This window comes from Phyllostomus hastatus, unplaced genomic scaffold (genome assembly GCF_019186645.2).
Source record: "Phyllostomus hastatus isolate PE091 unplaced genomic scaffold, TTU_PhHast_1.1 phas_contig_196, whole genome shotgun sequence".
Taxonomy (NCBI): domain Eukaryota; kingdom Metazoa; phylum Chordata; class Mammalia; order Chiroptera; family Phyllostomidae; genus Phyllostomus; species Phyllostomus hastatus.
The window spans coordinates 5,987,798-6,007,289 of NW_025333709.1; the positions used below are offsets into that span (position 1 = coordinate 5,987,798).

Here is a 19,492-nt window from a genome sequence, read left to right on the forward strand (position 1 = left end):
ACAGTAAATAATATTTGGGGAAATGTTCACGTATAACCTCTTCATTTTACATATTTAACATTCTGTGTGACTGCGTACACTATTATATGATCACCTTCTGAAAGAGAGCATTATAAATACAAGAAAGAGGTTAGAGCGAAGCCAAAAGGGAAAAAAAAACTCTCGATTTTATGCTATGAAATCTCAAACTAACACTACGAGAACTTTTTGTACAAATCCATGTAACGTATGTAAATTCTTTTACACGGAAGTGGCATAAGCAGCACAGTCTCACAGCCCATCGTCTCTGATCTCCTGCCTCTGACAGTGACCGACGGCGGATGCCTCGCAGGACAGCATGAACACATAATGCACGTAACTATGCACCACTACACCGTCGCTCCAGATGGTGGTTAGGTTACATCCTGAGAGAAATGAAAACAAACCCCAACCTCCATCCCTTCCCTACTCTGTAATTTCCCAAAAGGTGATGGGAAACCTCAAATAAAGCACAAATGTAACCATAAAATAAGCTAATGCTTTGGTGGCATAATGACCAAGAAATGATCTCCTGAAATGAAAAGTTCCCGTTAGAAATAGAACCTAAGCTCATCAGATTCATGATTTGTACAGGGGGATTTCAATGAACTGAAAAGCATCTGACTCACTCAATTAGAATTATTTATAAAATAGACGAGCAAAATTAAAGCTTTAAAAAAGCTTTTTACACAAGCCATCCACCTTGTGATATGTAATAGTGTTTTCTAAAAACAATATAAAGCTTGTATTTTTAACTCTTCAGAGGAATGATGTTCACACCTGCTTTGTGATGGTTTAAAAGTACGGCTTGGATTTATTACATGTACATGTAAGTGTGCAAAACCACATAATGAAGAAATCTTGGGTTAGTCCTTCAGGAAGTACTATTTCCTAAACAATTACAGACAAAAAAAATGCACTATACTGTTAAAGGCCTTTGGAGAAGACCATTCTCTTTGCAGTGTACTGGGGTATTGATCTAACAACGTTTGTAGTCGGGACACAATTCCTGACCTAAGTCCTCCATGGTACAATTTGAATTAATTTTCTCTTTTTCTGACTCAAATAGTAAAAGAATACGTCATATGATAATGTTTTCTGTATTTGAAAATCCTTATTAAGTACTTCTTTTCCAAGTAACTGCATTGCAAGATGATGAACCAAATAACAGTCTTATACTGCATTCAGTCTTATAATTTGTATATGCTGTGTATCACTGCCTAAAAGACAGATCTCAAAAATTACTTATTCATCATTTTTACCAGCATTACACTTCCCCCATTATGACACACTTTCAAAAAAAAAAAAAGAAAAGATTATCTATATTCCAGAACCTCAGAAAGGCAGAAAAGGAACTTTCTGAGGAAGAAACAATGCACACAGACTGACACAGACACTGCGTCCTTCCCTAGAACGGGGGTCACTGATGAAATGTGTCTCCCCCAGTCTCTGGGGCAGAGCTGAAGCTGCAGTGCAGTACCATAAAACCTGCAGCTGTGTTGCTGTTCCTAATAGTCCACGCTGCTTCCTTCGACCACAGGGAGCCAAAACACACCCTGTCAGAACAGGACCTACCTTAGCAGGAACTGGCCAAAGGCGCAGAGCAGTTATGATAGGGCAATCACCAAAACAGTTACTGAGAAGACCTATCTTTAGGAATTTTCTCCTCAAGCAATTAGATTACTACACGAAAACTGTATCTATTTTTGCTTCTAAACATCCATCTTTTTTCAATAAAAACAATAGAATAGGCAAATAAACTTTACTAAATATAAGTAAGCATTAATAACTTACCTTTATTGCCCACCAAAGCAATGAGTGGCTGAGTTTCTGACTCCTCGCTCACTCTCTTCACCACAGTATACCAGTCTTCTAAATTCTCGAAGCTCTGATAATTCGTAATATCGTACACCAAGAGGATTCCCTGTCACAAAGGAATGACAGGATATTTGTAATGCACTGCTTGAAAAAATATTAATACTAAATACTCTTAAGTAATCCTTCAGCTATGCCCAGAATAGCATAAAAACACAAATGCAGACTGTTTTATATACAAACTAACTTCAATTTAGTTACTAGCAAACAGATAACACTGAGTGTTTTCATTCAGGATAAACCCAAATCCAGCAATGCAAGCTAAATAATAACTTTATCAAATTATAAATGGTTTCCCAATAAGATATCTGGGATATGCTTGTTAAGTCACAATAAATTTAAGAAAATCACATCACAGAGGAAGAAAAAGTTGTAAGGTCTACAATCCTGTCTGTTACTTTCATGAGGTCGAACATTTAAAACTTTCAATACATAACCATCTGCTGCTGCTCTTTTTAAATATTTTCAAAAATGGACATTCCATGACATCCCTTGATAGTCCATTTCAGTGTTTTAACACAATTTTCTTTAAATGAAATGAGCCCACTTCCTCTTTTGGTCCTCTGTGCATCTGGAGAACAACGTGCAAATATCCTCCTTATAATAACCCTTCATGTACTTGAAGACAGTCAAGAAACTCCTTTATCGTCTCCTTTCCAGAATAAACAAACTCAATTCCTTCAACTTGCCTCCAAGGACCTATTTTCTATCCCTTTAATCATAGTTGTTAGTTCTTCCCAGGACACTCTCCGTACAGTTTTCTGACATCCTCTTTAAAATGAGCAATCTAAAACTGGACATGATACTGTACTAAGAGCATGAACAAAGCCAGATATAACAGAGGGACTGCTTCCTGCCTCTTATATATCATATTCCTTTTAATATATCCCATTATTTTGTGTGGGAAGGAGAAATAAGTACACACACAAAAATAACAGTGCCACATTCTTGATTCTCATCCAGTTTGTGGTCAAACACTTAATGCAAAGCACTGCATACAATATATGTCTGGATCCTATAGCATTTATGTCTCCTCCTTAGGTTATAATCACAAACATTGACTACATTTTTGCACCTATCATGTACCAGACAGATATCCAGGTCTTTTCATTAACCCTCACAAGCATGCAAAGCTGGTGTTATAATCCTTATTTTACTAATAAACAGAGGTTAAAATAACCAAGGTCACACAGCCAGTTAAGTAATTGAGCCAGAGTTTGAATCAAAGACTGAATGAACATAAAGTTCGCTCATTCATTCCACAAACTTTATGCCTAGACTGTGCTGGGTGCTAGGGATATAAATTCCAAACTTATATAAATCCCAAAGAGCTCAGTCTCAAAGCAAAGCCAAACACATAAACAGACAAATATACAACACAGAAGTCATGAACAGAGATATCCTGGTAAATATTAATCAACTGGTTCGGGGGATGGCAGGGGTAGGGGTGGGAAGAGTGACATTTGCAGCATTGGCCAGCTTCTACAGTGTAAACACTGCCTTGTGGCCATTTCAAGCTACCAAAGTCACTTCACTTAACACAGAGCTGGTTAGGACACCACTATACAGCATCTCCACCACACAGATACACTACAAGTAAATAATCAGCCCTGGCTGGGGTAGCTCAGTACACTGAGCACAGGACTGTGAACCAAAGGGTCACTGGTTTGATTCCCAGTCAGGGCACATGCCTGGGTTGCCGGCCAGTTCCCCAATTGGGGATGTGCAAGGGGCAAACCACACGTTGATGTTTCTCTCCCTTTCTTTCTCCTTCCCTTCCCCCTTCTCTAAAATAAATAAATAAATAAATAGAATATAAAAAAATAAAAGTAAATAATCACCACAGCATAGGTAACAAAAAATACATAGCAAATAATTAATAAGGTATCATTTTGAGCACATTTTAATATAATTTATGAGTTTATATATCATTTTTAATCATAAATGTATTCAACAACTGACTCACAAAAACTCCTGCACTTAACAACAAAGCTCCCAGGCTGGCTCTAGCTACTACTGCTATGATCTTCCAGTCCCATGCTGTCTTTTCTTCTGCACATCATCACTTATGCAATTATCCAATAAACAGGAAATTGAAGTAAAGAGGTTCTGCAGTGTAAACACTGCCTTGTGGCCATTTCAAGCTATCTGAGTTGCCCAAAATTGAACATCTGGTTTCATACCCAGGCAGCTGACTCCAGAATCTTTGCGTGTCTTTGTCTCCCTTTTCCTTTGTCCCATGCTTTTTTATTGACTACGCCAGCCCCCAAATCACTTAGTTTCTCTGAGTCTTGGATTGTTTGCCTCTAAACTGATCATTGGCCCTGGCTGATGTGGCTCAGTGGATTGAGCTCGGGCCTGTGAACCAAAGGGTCTCCGGTTCAATTCCCAGTCAGGGCACATGCCTAGGTTGTGGGCTAGATCCCCAGCTGGAGGCACGTGAGAGGCAGCCACACATTGGTGCCTCTTAGACATCCATTTCTGTCTTCCCAAATGCACTGAAATAATTCCCGATACAGAATTATTTGAACTCCAGTCAAGATGGTGGCATAGGTAAACATGGCTTGCCTCCAATCACATCTAAATTACAAATAAAGAACAGAACCACCATCACTCAACCATCAGAAATCAAGTTGAATGGAAGTCTGACAACCATGAAATTAAAGAAACCACACCCATCCAGACTGGTAGGAGGGGTGGAGACACAGAATGAGCTGGTCACACATCCACGTATGGTAGATAAAAATTTGGGAACAGTATCTCAAGACCAAGGAGTCCCAACACCACACCAGGCCCCCCAGCCCAGGATTCCAGTGCCAGGAAGAGAAGTCCCCATAACTCCTAGCTGCAAAAACCAGCAAGGATTGACTCACTGGAAGAAACTTCTGGAGTCCCACACAGTTCCTCTTCAAGGACCCACACACAGACTCACTCAGACACATTCCCTCTGGGCGCCGGCCGGGGGTGGAAGATTGAAAGGCAGCAGTGGCACGCAGGGAGAAACTGGAGCATCCGGCATCAAGGCAAGAGCAGCTTTCTCCCAGACAGAAGGGTGTGCAGAGGCCATTGCCTTTTTCCCGAACCCCCCCCCCCGTACAGACCCACGAGCCGGCAGATGGGTGCCACATCTGAGACTCCTTCAACCTGGCTCACGTTTTTTGTCCTACCTTGGAATCCCAAGGCTCCGTCCCCCCCCAAATTATAGGTCCACCCAAGCTGTTAAAAGTGGCATTTCCATGTGAATACCTGGTCTTGTCCCCTGTTTCACAACTTCCTAAATCCTCTCAAACAAGCAACAGCTGGCCTCAGTGAGCCCCAGTCTCTGTATTTCTTGCTAAGTGGCCCCTGGCCCAGCACCAGCAGTAGCCAGCCAAGATTCAGATCAGCTTAGCCTGAAAAAGTCCAAGCCCAGTGTAAGTAGTAGGCATCTCAAACTGCTTTATAGCTCAGGCAGGGTGGCCCCAGGCAAAACACAGGTGGAGGATGATCTTGGCCTGCACCACCCAGGGAACCCATGAGCCTGTGCATCCAGTGGACAGCTACAGAGTACATCGGAACACCACCACCCTGCCCCTACACAGCTGATCCTCTACGGAGGATGGAGGTTGGTTGTCAGTGTTCATAGCTAGCCCTTAGAGCTGACTGGCCTGGAAAATCCCTCCCACTGATCCACCAACAGCAATCAGTGTTCATCTACAAGAGGAGGGTGTACTCCGCCCACATGAAGGGCACACTTCAAGTACCCAGCTTGACTGACAGGAGAGGCTGTGCCACTGGACCCTACAGGCCACACTACAAAGACACGGAGTTACAGCAGCTCTACCTAATACATAGAAACAAACACAGGGAAGCTGGCAAATGAGGAGACAAAGAAACATGGCCCAGAAGAAAAAACAGACCAAAACTTTAGAAAAAGAACTAAAAGAAATGGACATAAGCAATCTATCAGATGCAGAGTTTAAAGCACTGGTTATAAGGATGCTCAAGAAACTTAGTGAGGACCTCAACAGCATAAAAAAAATCCAGTCAGAAATAAATGATACACTAATTGAAATAAAGAACAATTTAGAAGGAAACAACAGTAGAGTGGATGAAGCCAATATTCAAATCAATGATTTGGAACTTAAGGAAGCAAATCACAACCAATCAGAACAACAAGAAAAGAAGAAAAAAGAATGCAAAAAAGAGGATAGTGTAAGCAGCTTCTGGGACAACCTCAAGCATTTCAACATTCACATCATGGGGTGCCAGAAGGCGAAGAGAAAGAGCAAGAAACTGGAAATCTATTTGAAAAAATAATGAAAGAAAACTTCCCTAATTTGGTGAAGGAAATAGACATGCAAGTCCAGGAAGCACAGAGAGTCCCAAACAAATGATGCAAAGAGGCCCTCTAAGACACATCATAATTAAAATGCCAAAGGTTAAAGACAAAGAGAGAATCTTAAAAGCAGCAAAAGAAAAGCAGTTAGTTACCTACAGGGGAGTTCCCATAAGACTGTCAGCTGATTTCTCAAAGAAACTTTGCAGGTTTGAAGGGATTGACAAGAAATATTCAAAGTCATGAAAAGCAGGGACCTACAGCCAAGATTGCTCTCCTGAGCAAAGCTATCATTTAGAACTGAAGGGCAGATAAAGAGCCTCCCAGACAAGAAAAAACTAAAGGAGTTCAATATCATCAAACCATTACTATATGAAATGTTAAAGGGATTTATTCAAGAAGAAACAAATCAAAACTATGAACAATAAAATGTCAATAAATATATATCTATCAACAATTGAATCTAAAAACAAAGCTAAGCAAACAAGAACAGACAGAATCATGGATACAGGGAGCATTTTGATGACTGCCAGATGGGAGGGGGCTGTGGGGGAATGGGTGAAGAGGTAAAGGGGTTAAGAAGTACAAATAGGTAGTTACAGAATAGCCAGGGGGATGTGAAGTACAATATAGGAAATGGAGTAGCCAAAGAACTTACATGAATGACCCTTGGACATTACAAGGAGGTGTGTGAGAGGCAGCCAACTGATGTTTCTCTCCCTCTCTTTCTCCCTCCCTTCCCCTATCTCTAAAATTAAATAAATAAAATCTGTAAAAAAAATACATATTGCAAACTCTAGAGAAATTGCTAAAAAAAGGAAAAAGAAAAATATTTTAAGTGTAATTAATAGGCTGAGAGGAAATAAAAGTAAAAAGATAAAAGTAAAACCAAAAGAGATGGAAAGAGAAAAACAAAGAACAAGAACAAGGAATACAAATTCAACATAAAAGATATTAACCTAACTATATCAGTAATCACTTTAAATGTGAATGATCTAAATACACCAATTAAAAAACAGAGACTGTCAGAGTGTATAAAAACCAAGACTCAGCTATATGTTGCCCACAGGAAACTCACTTTAAATATAAAGACACAATTTAAAAGTAAGGAGATACAGACACTAGTAAAAAGAAAGCTAGAGTCCCTATATTAATTCCAGACAGAGTGGACTTTGGAATAAGGAAAACTGTTCAGAGCATAAAGATTAGCATAATGATAAAGGGGTCAATTCTCCAAGAAGACATAACAATCCTTCATGTACATACAACTAACAAGAGAGTACCAAAATATACGACACCAAAACTGACAGAAGTATAAAGAATTCCAAACCTACAGATCCAGTAATATAATTGGAAACTTCAACACTCCTATTTCATTAATTGATACATCAAGGAGAGAATCAGTAAACTAAACCAAATTATAATGACAAAAATCAGCTTCATTTAACTGACAATTATAGAACAGTCTGTCCAACAGCGTTAGAATTTACACTCTTCTCAAGTTCATATGAGACATTCACCTAGGTGGACTACATTCTGGGTCATGAAACATACCTTAACAAATTTATAAGAGTAGAAATCATACAAAGCATGTTAGTAGACTACAGTGAAATTAAATTAAAAATCAGCAATAGAAAGACAGTTGGAAAAACTCACACTATTTGGATATTAAAACAACATACTTTAAAATACCATGAGTCCAATTTTCACCATTATGTCTCCTAAAGCAAGGGACATAAAGGAATAAACAAATGGGACCTCATCAAATTAAAAAGCTTCTGCATGGCTAAAGAAAACAGCATTAAAATGAAAAGAGAACCAACTATATGGGAAAACATATTTTCCAATGATACCTCAGACAAGGGTCTGATCTCCAAAATATACAAAGACCTCACCTGACTCCATTTCAGGAAGACAACAAACTCTTAAAAAATGGGCAAAGGACTTGAACAGACACTTCTCCAAGCAGAACACACAGAGGGCCCAGAGACATATGAAAAGATGCTCAGCATCACTACCCATCAGAGATGCAAATTAAAACCACAATGAGATACCACTTCACACTGGTCGGAATGGCCATCATAAACAAATCAACAAACAAGTGTTGGAGAGGTTGTGGAGAAAAGGGAACCCCAGCGCACTGGTGGTGGGACTGCAGACTGGTGCAGCCACTGTGGAAAACAGTATGAAATTTCCTCAGAAAACTAAAAATGGAATTACCTTTTGACCTGGCAATTTCACTTCCAGGGTTATATCCTAAGAACCCTGAAACACCAGTCCAAAAGAACCTATGCACCCCAATGTTCATAGCAGCACAATTTACAGTAGCCAAGTGCTGGAAGCAACCTAAGTGCCCACCAGAAAATGAGTGGATCAAAAAACTGTGGTACATTTACACAATGGAATACTATGCAGCAGAAAGAAGGAGCTCCTACCCTTTGTGACAGCATGGATGGATCTGGAGAGCATTGTGCTGAGTGAAATAAGCCAGGCGGTGAAAGACAAATACCAGATCTCACCTTTAACAGGAACCTAATCACCAAAACAAATGATCAAGCAAAATACAGCCAGAGACATTGAAATTAAGAATGATCTGACAGTAACCAGAGGGAGGTGGGGGGAGGGGAATGGAGGGAAGGGGGGAAGGGTTAGGGTTAGGTTTTCAAAGGAATAACTGGTAGCAGTCTTGAGGAAACAAACCCTGGTGGCAACACAACAGTCTTGGAGGGTATGTCACAGATTTACTTCCAAAATTCAATAAGGCAAAGTACACACACAATTTAACCTTCCAAAAAATGAAAGTTCTCTATTCTCAAAATGCAGGTAATTTTTCTCCCAATCTGTATGATAAGTAATCTAGTTTTTAATTACATAAAGAAGTAAACCATATAGATTATACAATCATCATAACATCGTATACTTTGCTGAGTAAGTACAATCTATAAGAAGAAATAGTAAAGCAAGAGAGGTCTGTAAATATAATTAGTTCTAAGTTGGCAAATATCCAACTAAGAAATTCACAGGAAGAGACAGCAGAGGGTCTCAGGGAGTCCAGTTTTCAGATGTGATCTCAGCCCAGTTGTCACGGGGACACCAAATCCTTTTGTTGGCGGTTAACAGGCCGTCTCGCGTGTGCGGGGCACTGGCGCACAACAGTAGTTATGTTCTACCTCACAAATGACTATACTTCATTGAGTTTACGCTGAGTAGGGCAGTGTTTGCAAACCACTTAGATTCCAGGATGGAAAGAGCTACAAAAATGAAACATGCAGTCCTTCTCTGAGGTTTGTTATTAGCCTCTGTTAGCCACAGGTTACAGGGCACTAAACACTACATACTGTGTGTTTGCTCGTAACCACTATGAAAAATAGCCTGTAACATCTTTCTGAAGACTCCTACAAAATTTTAAGGGAATTCAAAATCTGGGAATTCAACTGGGATATAGTTCAATTCTTAGAACTAGTTCTTATAAAAAATAACTCATCAATTCTTTCTTAGGTATCAATTCAATTTTGTTTCAACCCACACTAATGAATAGACTATTACTACAGCTTAATGCTACTGGGGGGAGGGGGAGCGAAGAGGGTAAAATAATCAGTTAAATTAATTCCCAGACTACAAATAAGCCTCTTCATGGATGTTAAGAAAAGATTCTTTTAAAAAAGATTCACTAGCTTAATAGCCCAGATGGCTTTAAGGTTATTCTTGCTATATGCAACATATAAGCTACAAAAACTAAAACAAAATCCTAAGACTGATATCCTCAAAACAGCTTATCAAAATATTATTTATGTAAGAGTGCTATTCTGTGGCACATGCACTAAAATCCAAGGAATTCATGAGATAGGCTATATACAGCACCTTCAACAACTCTAGAAACAGCACTGATCCACTTAAAGAACAATTATATGATAATATAAAGTTATTAAATATACTAAAATGTATTAGAATATTTGTGAAAGCATTGTTCTTAAAAGTAACATTTCCCCCAATTTATGGTAGTAAATTATAGTCAGAGCTTCTCTGGCCTTAATAAAAAAAATTTACACATATTTTAACAAAAGAAACTACTGGTAAATGTACTTTATGTATTTTGTATAGAATTTAATTTAGAATCCCTGGAAAGCAGAGAAAATTTATTATATTTTCATTAATTTCTGACAAGTCATTTTATCACATCAGATTTAAAAGTTTCCTGAAACAATTTCATGAAAATGTTCATGAACTTCTCAGAAATACTACAGTATATTGTTGTTTAATAAAACATGCTGTATGCTTATAACATTCACAGCAATTGTAAAATATAAATAATATAAGACACCATCAAAGAGAAAAGAGACATGTACCTTTAAAAGAGAAATTTTATGTTGACAAGTTCTAAAAGAGAACATAACATTCACTTCCTCCCAAAATATGAGGTACAGAAGTAAACAGAGAAATTTTACTATACTCAAGTACTCTCAGAAAAGATGGAAATTTCTGAAATTTCTACAAATTTGCCCACTAATGCCTACTGATTACAAGCAGATATGTAATAGAATAAAACATGCATGTACAAAATGATTTGAGGGAACAGTCATACAACACTGTCAATGTACTAAATACCTCTGGTTATATGTACTTTTTTAATGTTTATTTTCTATTATGTATATTTCATATCAATATTAATTTTTGTATAAGACCATAATTTTATAATATTAACAAACTAAATAATCTCAATATATCAAATAATAAATTTTTAAATGATTTGACATATGATAAAATTGAAAGAATCCAATACATGAGTGTTATATTCCCCTAAATTGTAAGTGGATTTATGAAATGAATTTTATATTATTTACCCCAAGATGTATAACATCTTCCTGTTCTCCACTAATTCTAGCTACACCTATAAACCATAAAAAAATTCTATTTGACACTCAGATTCAAATATCATAGGAAACTTGACTAATTTTCATTTTTTAAAAAATCTGTGTCCTTGAAAATATATTTTAATGGAATAAAGAAAGATTGTTATTTTCAATCCCATTTTACCAAGTATGTGAGTGAAACAAAGACAATTGATTCCCACAGTTTTTGTCCAGCAATTTTTCTTTAGCTTAATATCTACTTTAATCATAATCAGTTTAAAACAAAAAAAATTAAACAACAATAAAGCCAGAAACTAAAATGTGAGATATACCTTTTAAAAGAAAAATGAACACATACAAAGTATCAAGTTATATGGTCACAAGTAGAAATGTTAAATGAGCAGAAAGACTTTTTAGGAGACAAAGAACAATGTGGTAGAAAAGGCAAAGAAGAAAGAGTTCCAAGAGCACAATCTATATATCAATAATATAAAAAACAAAACTCTTAGACCATTATAGATGATTCTGCACCCTATGAAGCCTCATATCTGTTATAAAATAATTCAGATTCTATTTTCCATCAAAAATTAAAGCAATGGTATTTAACAATCATCAAACTTCATAAAGAAAAGTGCTTATCATTATCTGTCTTCGTCTTCTAGATTCATTTCTTAATGAGTAACACAGTTCCACATAACCAAGTTATGATTCTCCCACTGAAAACCTCAAACTCCCCCATGCCTCATGGTGATGTGAAAAATACATACTAATAAAAAATGGAATAAAAAGCATAAACTAATAGCATGTCCATAATTAACTTTTTAAAGTATACTACTACCATGCTCATTTCCTATCTGTACAGTAATTTAAAAACGTAAGTTATGTCTATATAAGCTCATTTTGCCAAATGCTTTTTGTTATATAATATATACATCTCCTTGTAAAAGACATTGTTATTATCATGCTAAAATATTGTATGTGCTTCCTACATATAATTAGTAATAGTTTTCTGATATAATATATTGATATTTCTATTAAATTTTGATAACTATATTTAGACTAGTTCATAATACAAAAATATAAACACATAAATATGCTTTTTGTCCTCACGACTTAAAATGAAATTAAATTTTCCCTTTCTATATTATTCATTCATTCAGCTCACACATTTTGAAAGTATCATTATGAAGTCAGCTAATATGAAAATATCACTTATCACTCCATTTCCTCAACTGCTGACAATACGACCTTGCACTACAAGTAACATATGAACATTAGAGTCACACGGGTTCCCTGACCCAAACTATCCCAAACATAATTTGGGGAAGATGAAATCCAAGGATCAGCACAAATACAAACGGGGTCTCGGTACTTATCAGGTAGAAACCACGTCAGACCGTGTGTGTGCACCCAACTGTGTGTGTGTTTGTGAGGGAAGTATTTCCAGTATCAGAATAATCACAGAATTCATGTCATACCTGTGCTCCATAGATATAGTTATCCAACATTTTGCCTCCTATTGTCTGCCCTCCTATATCCCAAACTTGAAGAGTAACATTCAAGTTCCCTAGAACATAAAAAAGTATATGTAAAATTAAGAATACAAAAAAAGTTAAGTAACAATGTAACAACTAAATACAGTTTCACAGAACACTAAATCACAACAGGAACCTCTGAACCTACGGTAATTTGCCTTTTAGTCTGCAGACCCATACAGTCAGATATCTGGAACTATGAAGTATTGTTATCAGAAGAAATCATAGTGGAAATTTAGGTTTATACTTTTATCCCATTTCCATAGAACCACATTTATAATCACCTTCAAAACAAAAGAAAATAAAGAAAGCTTTAATTCATAAATTTCTGAAGCCTTAAAAAAAATCTTAAACAGAGACTGGAACAATAAAGCACTTGTACCTGGAGTAAGAAATATACTTTAAAAATAAAAACTGAACTTTATATACTAACCTACCCTGTTACACATAATGAATTTTGATGTTAAATTCCATACTCTCAAGGTTCTAAAACCCTCAGAATGATAACAGACAACAAAAATGGCCCTTAATAAAACTTAAATGAATGGATTTTTAAAATCTGAATATCAGCTATTATATGTAATAATATACATAATAAAAATACATATTTTCTTATTTAACATAAAATATAAACACTTTTGATTCCCTCATCAGAAGTGAGGTAGGATACACCCTCCCTGTATTACTAACTATTCTGATGCACTTATACCTGTTCAAAGCATTTCCACTGAAACAAATTATAATACGTGCTTCCGTGATTTCATAAAAAAGTGTGTGAAGTCTTTTTCCATATGCAAGCATTGTAAAAGCATTCTAAAGTACAAAGCAATCTTTAAAATTACTTTGTTCATTTTGTAAAATATTTGATTGATACAAAAATTTATGAGATGAGCTACTCTATGTCAAACAATTAATGACTAAAAAAAGACCACGCTCAATATACTTTTTAGTTTAACATTTCAAATTATTCCTCCTGATAAAATTATGCAGTTTTCTCCACAGGGATACAAAGTCTCAGCACCTTCAAAATGAGCTCCCCCACCAAAAACTGTATCTTTCTGCATGACTTGCAAATTAGGAAAATTCAAAATAAAAACTTAGAAACTAAAAAAATGGTCTCACTTCAAAACCCAAAAAAAGGGTTATATAGATATGAATTTTTATACCAATGTAAAACACTAAAATCAGAGACTGTTAGTCACACCATTCCACTTCGAGACTAACAAGAAAGTACAACACTGGGATAAGTAGCCAAGTTTCGCCCTTAACTCTAGGGGTTGTTGGGTACGCATCACAACCTTCCCATCTTGAACAGGGACGGAGGTCAGCCCCATCTGCCAACAGGCAGAGGACTTACTCCAGGCACTCCCACCAGCATTGATAAGGGCTCTGAAGTCTACCACCCGTCCTGACGCCCCTCCCCTCCCCCCACACACACACGTTCAACGCTCACAGAGGCATGCCAGACATGTTCTTACAGCTCTACGCACACGAAAACTAAAATGTCACAGACTAAGACTTGTCCAATAACTTGTATAAACCTAATTCCTTAAAAAATCTAAATTTTTCAAGATTCAAAGCTGAAATCATCCCCCTATAATGCTGTCTCAAATTAAGCAGGTGACATAGGGCTAGCCATCACTAGAATTACATCAAATACTTTCAGAAGCCCTGAGATAAACATGCGGTGTTCTATTCATTTTATTTGCAAAACTCTTTATAATCATGTGTTTACTTCAAAAAAACAGTGTTCAACAATATTAACTTTTTTAGAGTAAGATTTTAGGCAACTTAATAAAAGGCACCTACTCCCATTTTTTTTCAAGGACAATAAACTCTATCACTTAACTTCCAGTCGGGAAATGTGAAACTTTTTTCCTTTAAGTTCTGATATTCAGACCCCATCTGAATTAAGTGTTGTGACTACTTCAGCTACAACTTTAGGAACGTGATTTTCACTACGTTTTCAAATTCTGACAACAATCAGCTGAAGACTCTAAATCATTTATTCAATTGTTTCTATCTAAGTGGTTTGTATTTACATGTTGAGGGTATTTTTAAATCCATATCTTTCCACATAAACACGGTTCGTTATGGTTGGCTTGTTTACTTGACATACATATTCTAGTGCCGCGGAAATAAAACCAGCTATGCATTACTGATAACCTATTAATATATGATGTTAGCCAAAAGAAAAAAACACTTTTACTATCATTATAACCTCAATAAATATTAACTGTATAGGTATTTCATGTATCTAGAAATATATTTTTAATTTCCATATTTGAATTTGAGTCTTATTAACAGATAAAAATAAATAAAATTACATAAAGATGGAATTCAAATCAACATTCATTTCAGTTTCTGCAGGCGTAAAGTGTCCCAGTATATTTTAAAAATGGCATAACTATAAAGTTGTATCAAAGTATTTAAATAACCAATATTGCAAAATTTTTTAAAAATCAAGAATTTTCTAACTAAAAAAAAGTTATAACTTTCATCAATCTAATCCCAAATGCAAAATGCTACAAAATCCCTGCTTCTCTGTGAGAAACAACATGTAACTAAAGAAAAATATAAAATAAAATAAATGAGGTGACAAAATACAGGTAAGTTGCTTTTGGTATGAATCAAAGCCACAAAGAGGATTCAACAGTGACCTTGTAAAAGTACACTTGGTGCCTTGGTTAACCTTACTTAAAGTGCTGCATAGTCAAGATGGAACTAAAAACACAAGTCTGCCCACTTCTTGTACTAAAGACTTAGAAATCCTTTTCACAGTAGAACGCTGTTTACTGGACTGTACCCACAAGCTTCCTGAAAGTATTTTGACTAAGGCTCTTAAGAAGCTCTATCAGCAGAATCTCTGACTAACAGATACACTATTTTAAGCAGTAAAATCTGCACAGTGGTTGCATCCAGACTATACAGCATACCAGATCATGAAATATACTAAAATAGATGAGTATTTGCAAAGTAATGACCTTGAAAATGTGCGTGAAGAAAATGTGACTAGATAGACAGGAGGTATTACACTGCTAACAATCCGAATGGACATAAGAGTTACTAGAACACTAACAAATATTAGATTTGACTACTGTGCTGCTTTACTGTAACTGCAATAATGCTACCTGCAATATTTAAGTAAATGATACAAATATTGATCATCTTACATTTAACACTTACAATGTATTAAAATTAAGGTTAAAGTATATTAAGGATGTACTATGTACTTTGTAAATTATTCACTTTTATTTCTTAATGTATCTATTAATTATATAAAATCAAGATACATTAAAACCATTTTTTCCTACTCAAATTTCTACCAGAATTTTGAGTCCATTAAGTAGCATAAAACCAACTGCCTTTTCAAAAAAAGGAAACTTTTTTTCTGGAACTCTGCCCATAAAAATAAAACTTAATAAGGAAAATTAAAATATATATTCATTGACTATACATTTCCTAGTGTTATTTTTTAACATAATTACTTTATAGCTCTAAAAATTATACTATAATTCTGAATTTCAAAAATACCAAATATTCTTTGCAAAGTAATCAAAATTTAAAAACTGGTAGTACTGTGCAACAGATCAGAAATCATCACATATATCAAATATATAAAATGTCCAAAACAAGTCTTAGAATGTGTTTGAGTAGATGCTTGCTCCTTTAAGTCTTTGAACTAAAAAATCAGAAAAATTAAACAATATTAATAATATAGAAAGATGGTGCTTTTGTTAGCATCAATAGAAACAGTCAATAACTAAATACATACTGAAGTTTTCTGTGTATAACTGGCATTTCTGAAAAAACTGCTGTAAAAAAAGTTTTTAGCATGTGTATTATGTGATTTGTGCGTGTATTCTGCTGGTGACTGCTGCAAATATGAATTTGGTAGTAACCTATCCATAAGAGTGAGAATAATAAAATGAAATGAAATTTTCAGTTTTGAATATATTAAAATAAAATACAAATGAAACTAAATATGCATCTGTTTCTCATTTAAACCTGTTGCTTAAAATAATCCATGATGGAAAATTACAATTCTTTTCTCATACTGTGTCTTATTTTCCATTGGTAGCTAACTAAATACAGACCATCACAAAATACAAGAGTATATTACCAGTAATATATGCAGAATACCTTTTGTTACCAAGAGTTTTCATGAGCTGCTCTAAGACTTTCATAGAGAGCCATCAGAGAGATGGGGTGTCTGAGAGATTATAATATTAGAATAATGTTGGATTTTATTAAACCCTTTACACTATCACTCATATTCCAGCACATGATTCTGACACTACACTTGCAACCGTTTTTATTCCAGTGGATTTCCTCAGAGAGGAGAGGGATGTGCTGGTTTATAAGGTCAATTAAGATAAACTGCTTTTAATAAAATTCTTTAAACATATAATTTAACCATCACAGTGAATGGACAGAGCATTTTAAAGCCCCAATTGTTCAGAAACTAACTTGAAACAGAAACCACTCTTTTTTTGTTATTATTTCCCTGTATTTCCCACAAAATGTGCTGCAACTGGCATCTAAATAGTTTCTTTGCATGGTGAACTGAAACATCTTGAATGCTCAAACTGTATTTTTATGAGTGCCTAGGGACCCTAAATTTTAGTGGTCTATTAAATGCCAGCAATTTCATGCTGCCTTGCATAAAACAGCATTCACATATTAGAGCACAGAAGTTCCATAGCTACATTATACTTCTGGTCCAACTTTCAAACAAAAAAACTGAAGCAGAGACTAATCAAAATAATATTTTAAAAAAATAATCCTTTCCAGTCTTTTCTGTTTAGTTTATACAATATCTGTTGATAATTGCATAGCATTTGCTTTCTTTATAACATTTTAGAATTTTATAAGCAACTATTGTTTATCCTTCAAAAAATCTGTAGCAGTCAAAAATCAGTAGGAGAGTGGACGAGTATTCATATATAAACTTCATTCCCATACATGGACAATGTCTTCATGGTACATGCTGATGAAAGTTAACCTCCCTAAGATAAATTTACTGATTACATATATTTTCACATAGAAGCAACCCCAAAATTTATTCTTCATGTTTCTGCCTATGTCTCTTATTGTAAAACATGCCCAATTTTCTTCGTTGTACTTTCAGTCTCTTACCTGGCAATGTTATCCTTCTCAAAAAGAAGTCCAGTCCTACAGTTTGTTTGTACTGTTTCCCAAAAGTTTCTTGAGCAAAACAGGTAGCTAAGGAGGTCTAAAAAAATTAATGCACATAGTATCAAAATTAATGACTTTGTCTTAGAAATACAGTATCACACCTAAATCTTATTAAGTAATCTTAATGTTCACACTCCCATTAATCCAACAAACAGCTTTAAGCAGCTCTAATCAGTTACCAGGGGAGGAGGGACTTCATGCTCTACCAGGTAAACATCACTTGCCAACAGCAATCAGGGGGACAACAGACTAATCAGTTAGATCTCCTTAAATCCCCTGACTGCCAAGCTCCTTCACCTAGCTGGACATTAGAATTTGAAATTTATCATTTGAAACAAAAGCATCCTGATAAAAGATCTGAATCATATCCATATATATAATCAGTTTAATTCAAATTTCAGAGAACTGTAAATTTCATTTCTGAGATTAAATATTTTAAGCAGTTTGTGCCCTCAGCCAATAATAAGAAACGATTAAGGAAGAGAAAGCTTGTTTATAGAATTTCTTTTCTTCTCACCAAACCACAAGAAAAGGATCATTATATATCCAATTTTTCTCTTTATTAAAGCTGTTAAATGAAAGTAATTCTATAGAATGACTGATAATACATAGCTTTTAAAAAGAGTTGGTATTTTTAAGATTAATATTAAACAGGCAAAAATAAATTATTTTCTACCCATGAACTAACTATAAAGCTTAAAAGTCATAGGAATATTATAACCAGAATAGATAGATACAGTACCTGCACTTTCATTAAAAAAACAACTCAAATGCCAAAAGAAACATGACAAATACCATATGATCTCACCCTTAACAGGAACCTAATCAACAAAACAAACAAACATGCAAAATATAACCAAAGACACTGAAATTGAGAACAGGCTGACAGTGACCAGAGGGGAGAGGGGAGGGAATTTCAAGGGAAAAGGGGGAGGGTTTGCAGGAACAAGTATAAAGGACACATGGACAATAACAAGGGGGGGGTAGAAACGGGAGGGAGGTGGGGAGGGCTGGGGGGGGGGTTGGGATGGGGGTAAAAGGCAGAAAACTGTACTTGAACAACAATTAAATTTTTAAAAAAACCTCAAAACTGTATTCAAAACTTGAGGGCTTTCTTTTAGAGAACCATTTCTTATTAAAGCAAAAGAGTAATTAATCATTCTGGTAACAAATGAAGTAAGTCAACTTACAAGCTTCTTAAACATTTTAAACTCACTACTTGTAAACTTTCCCAAATAAAAGAGAAAGGTGGCCTCATGAAGCTTTTATGCTCCTCAAGACAGACTACCAAAGTTAAGGAAAAACAGTACTTTTATTTTAAAAGTTAAAATTAGATGTCAACTCCTAAAATACTTAAGGTAAAATTCCCTACAGTTTATTATAATTAATTTTGAAATAAGTACAGCAGTGCAAAAGAAAAGGACCAAATTTTAATTCCTTTAAGCAAAAAAGACTTAAAATTCCTTAATTTTTCACACAAATGGCAACTTGCCCCAATTTCAATTCTTTTATAATAGTTAAAGATTCAGTATTTTAATAAATTTCTAAGACCATGGGTCAAATATGTATTGAGCACTACAAGAAAGATGTTCTGGTAGACAATGAGAAATAAACCCGCTACACCAAAATGAAAATTTATTTGGCTTCTGTAAAGCATATAACCATGCTATAAAAGCTGAGAAATCACAATAAAAAAG

General features: G+C 35.4%; 1 protein-coding gene across 3 annotated transcripts in view; it reads right to left on the reverse strand.

Annotated features, from left to right (window-relative positions):
• Positions 1-19,492, reverse strand: part of RAB28 (RAB28, member RAS oncogene family) — an 82,323-nt gene that overhangs the window by 59,379 nt on the left and 3,452 nt on the right. For all 3 annotated transcript variants that reach the window (XM_045834669.1, XM_045834670.1, XM_045834671.1), the window contains exons 2-4: positions 17,736-17,832; positions 12,540-12,628; positions 1,813-1,942 (exon numbers count right to left, since the gene is read on the reverse strand). In XM_045834669.1, coding sequence (XP_045690625.1) covers positions 1,813-1,942; positions 12,540-12,628; positions 17,736-17,832 — 316 coding nt within the window. The remainder of the gene's footprint in view (positions 1-1,812; positions 1,943-12,539; positions 12,629-17,735; positions 17,833-19,492) is intronic.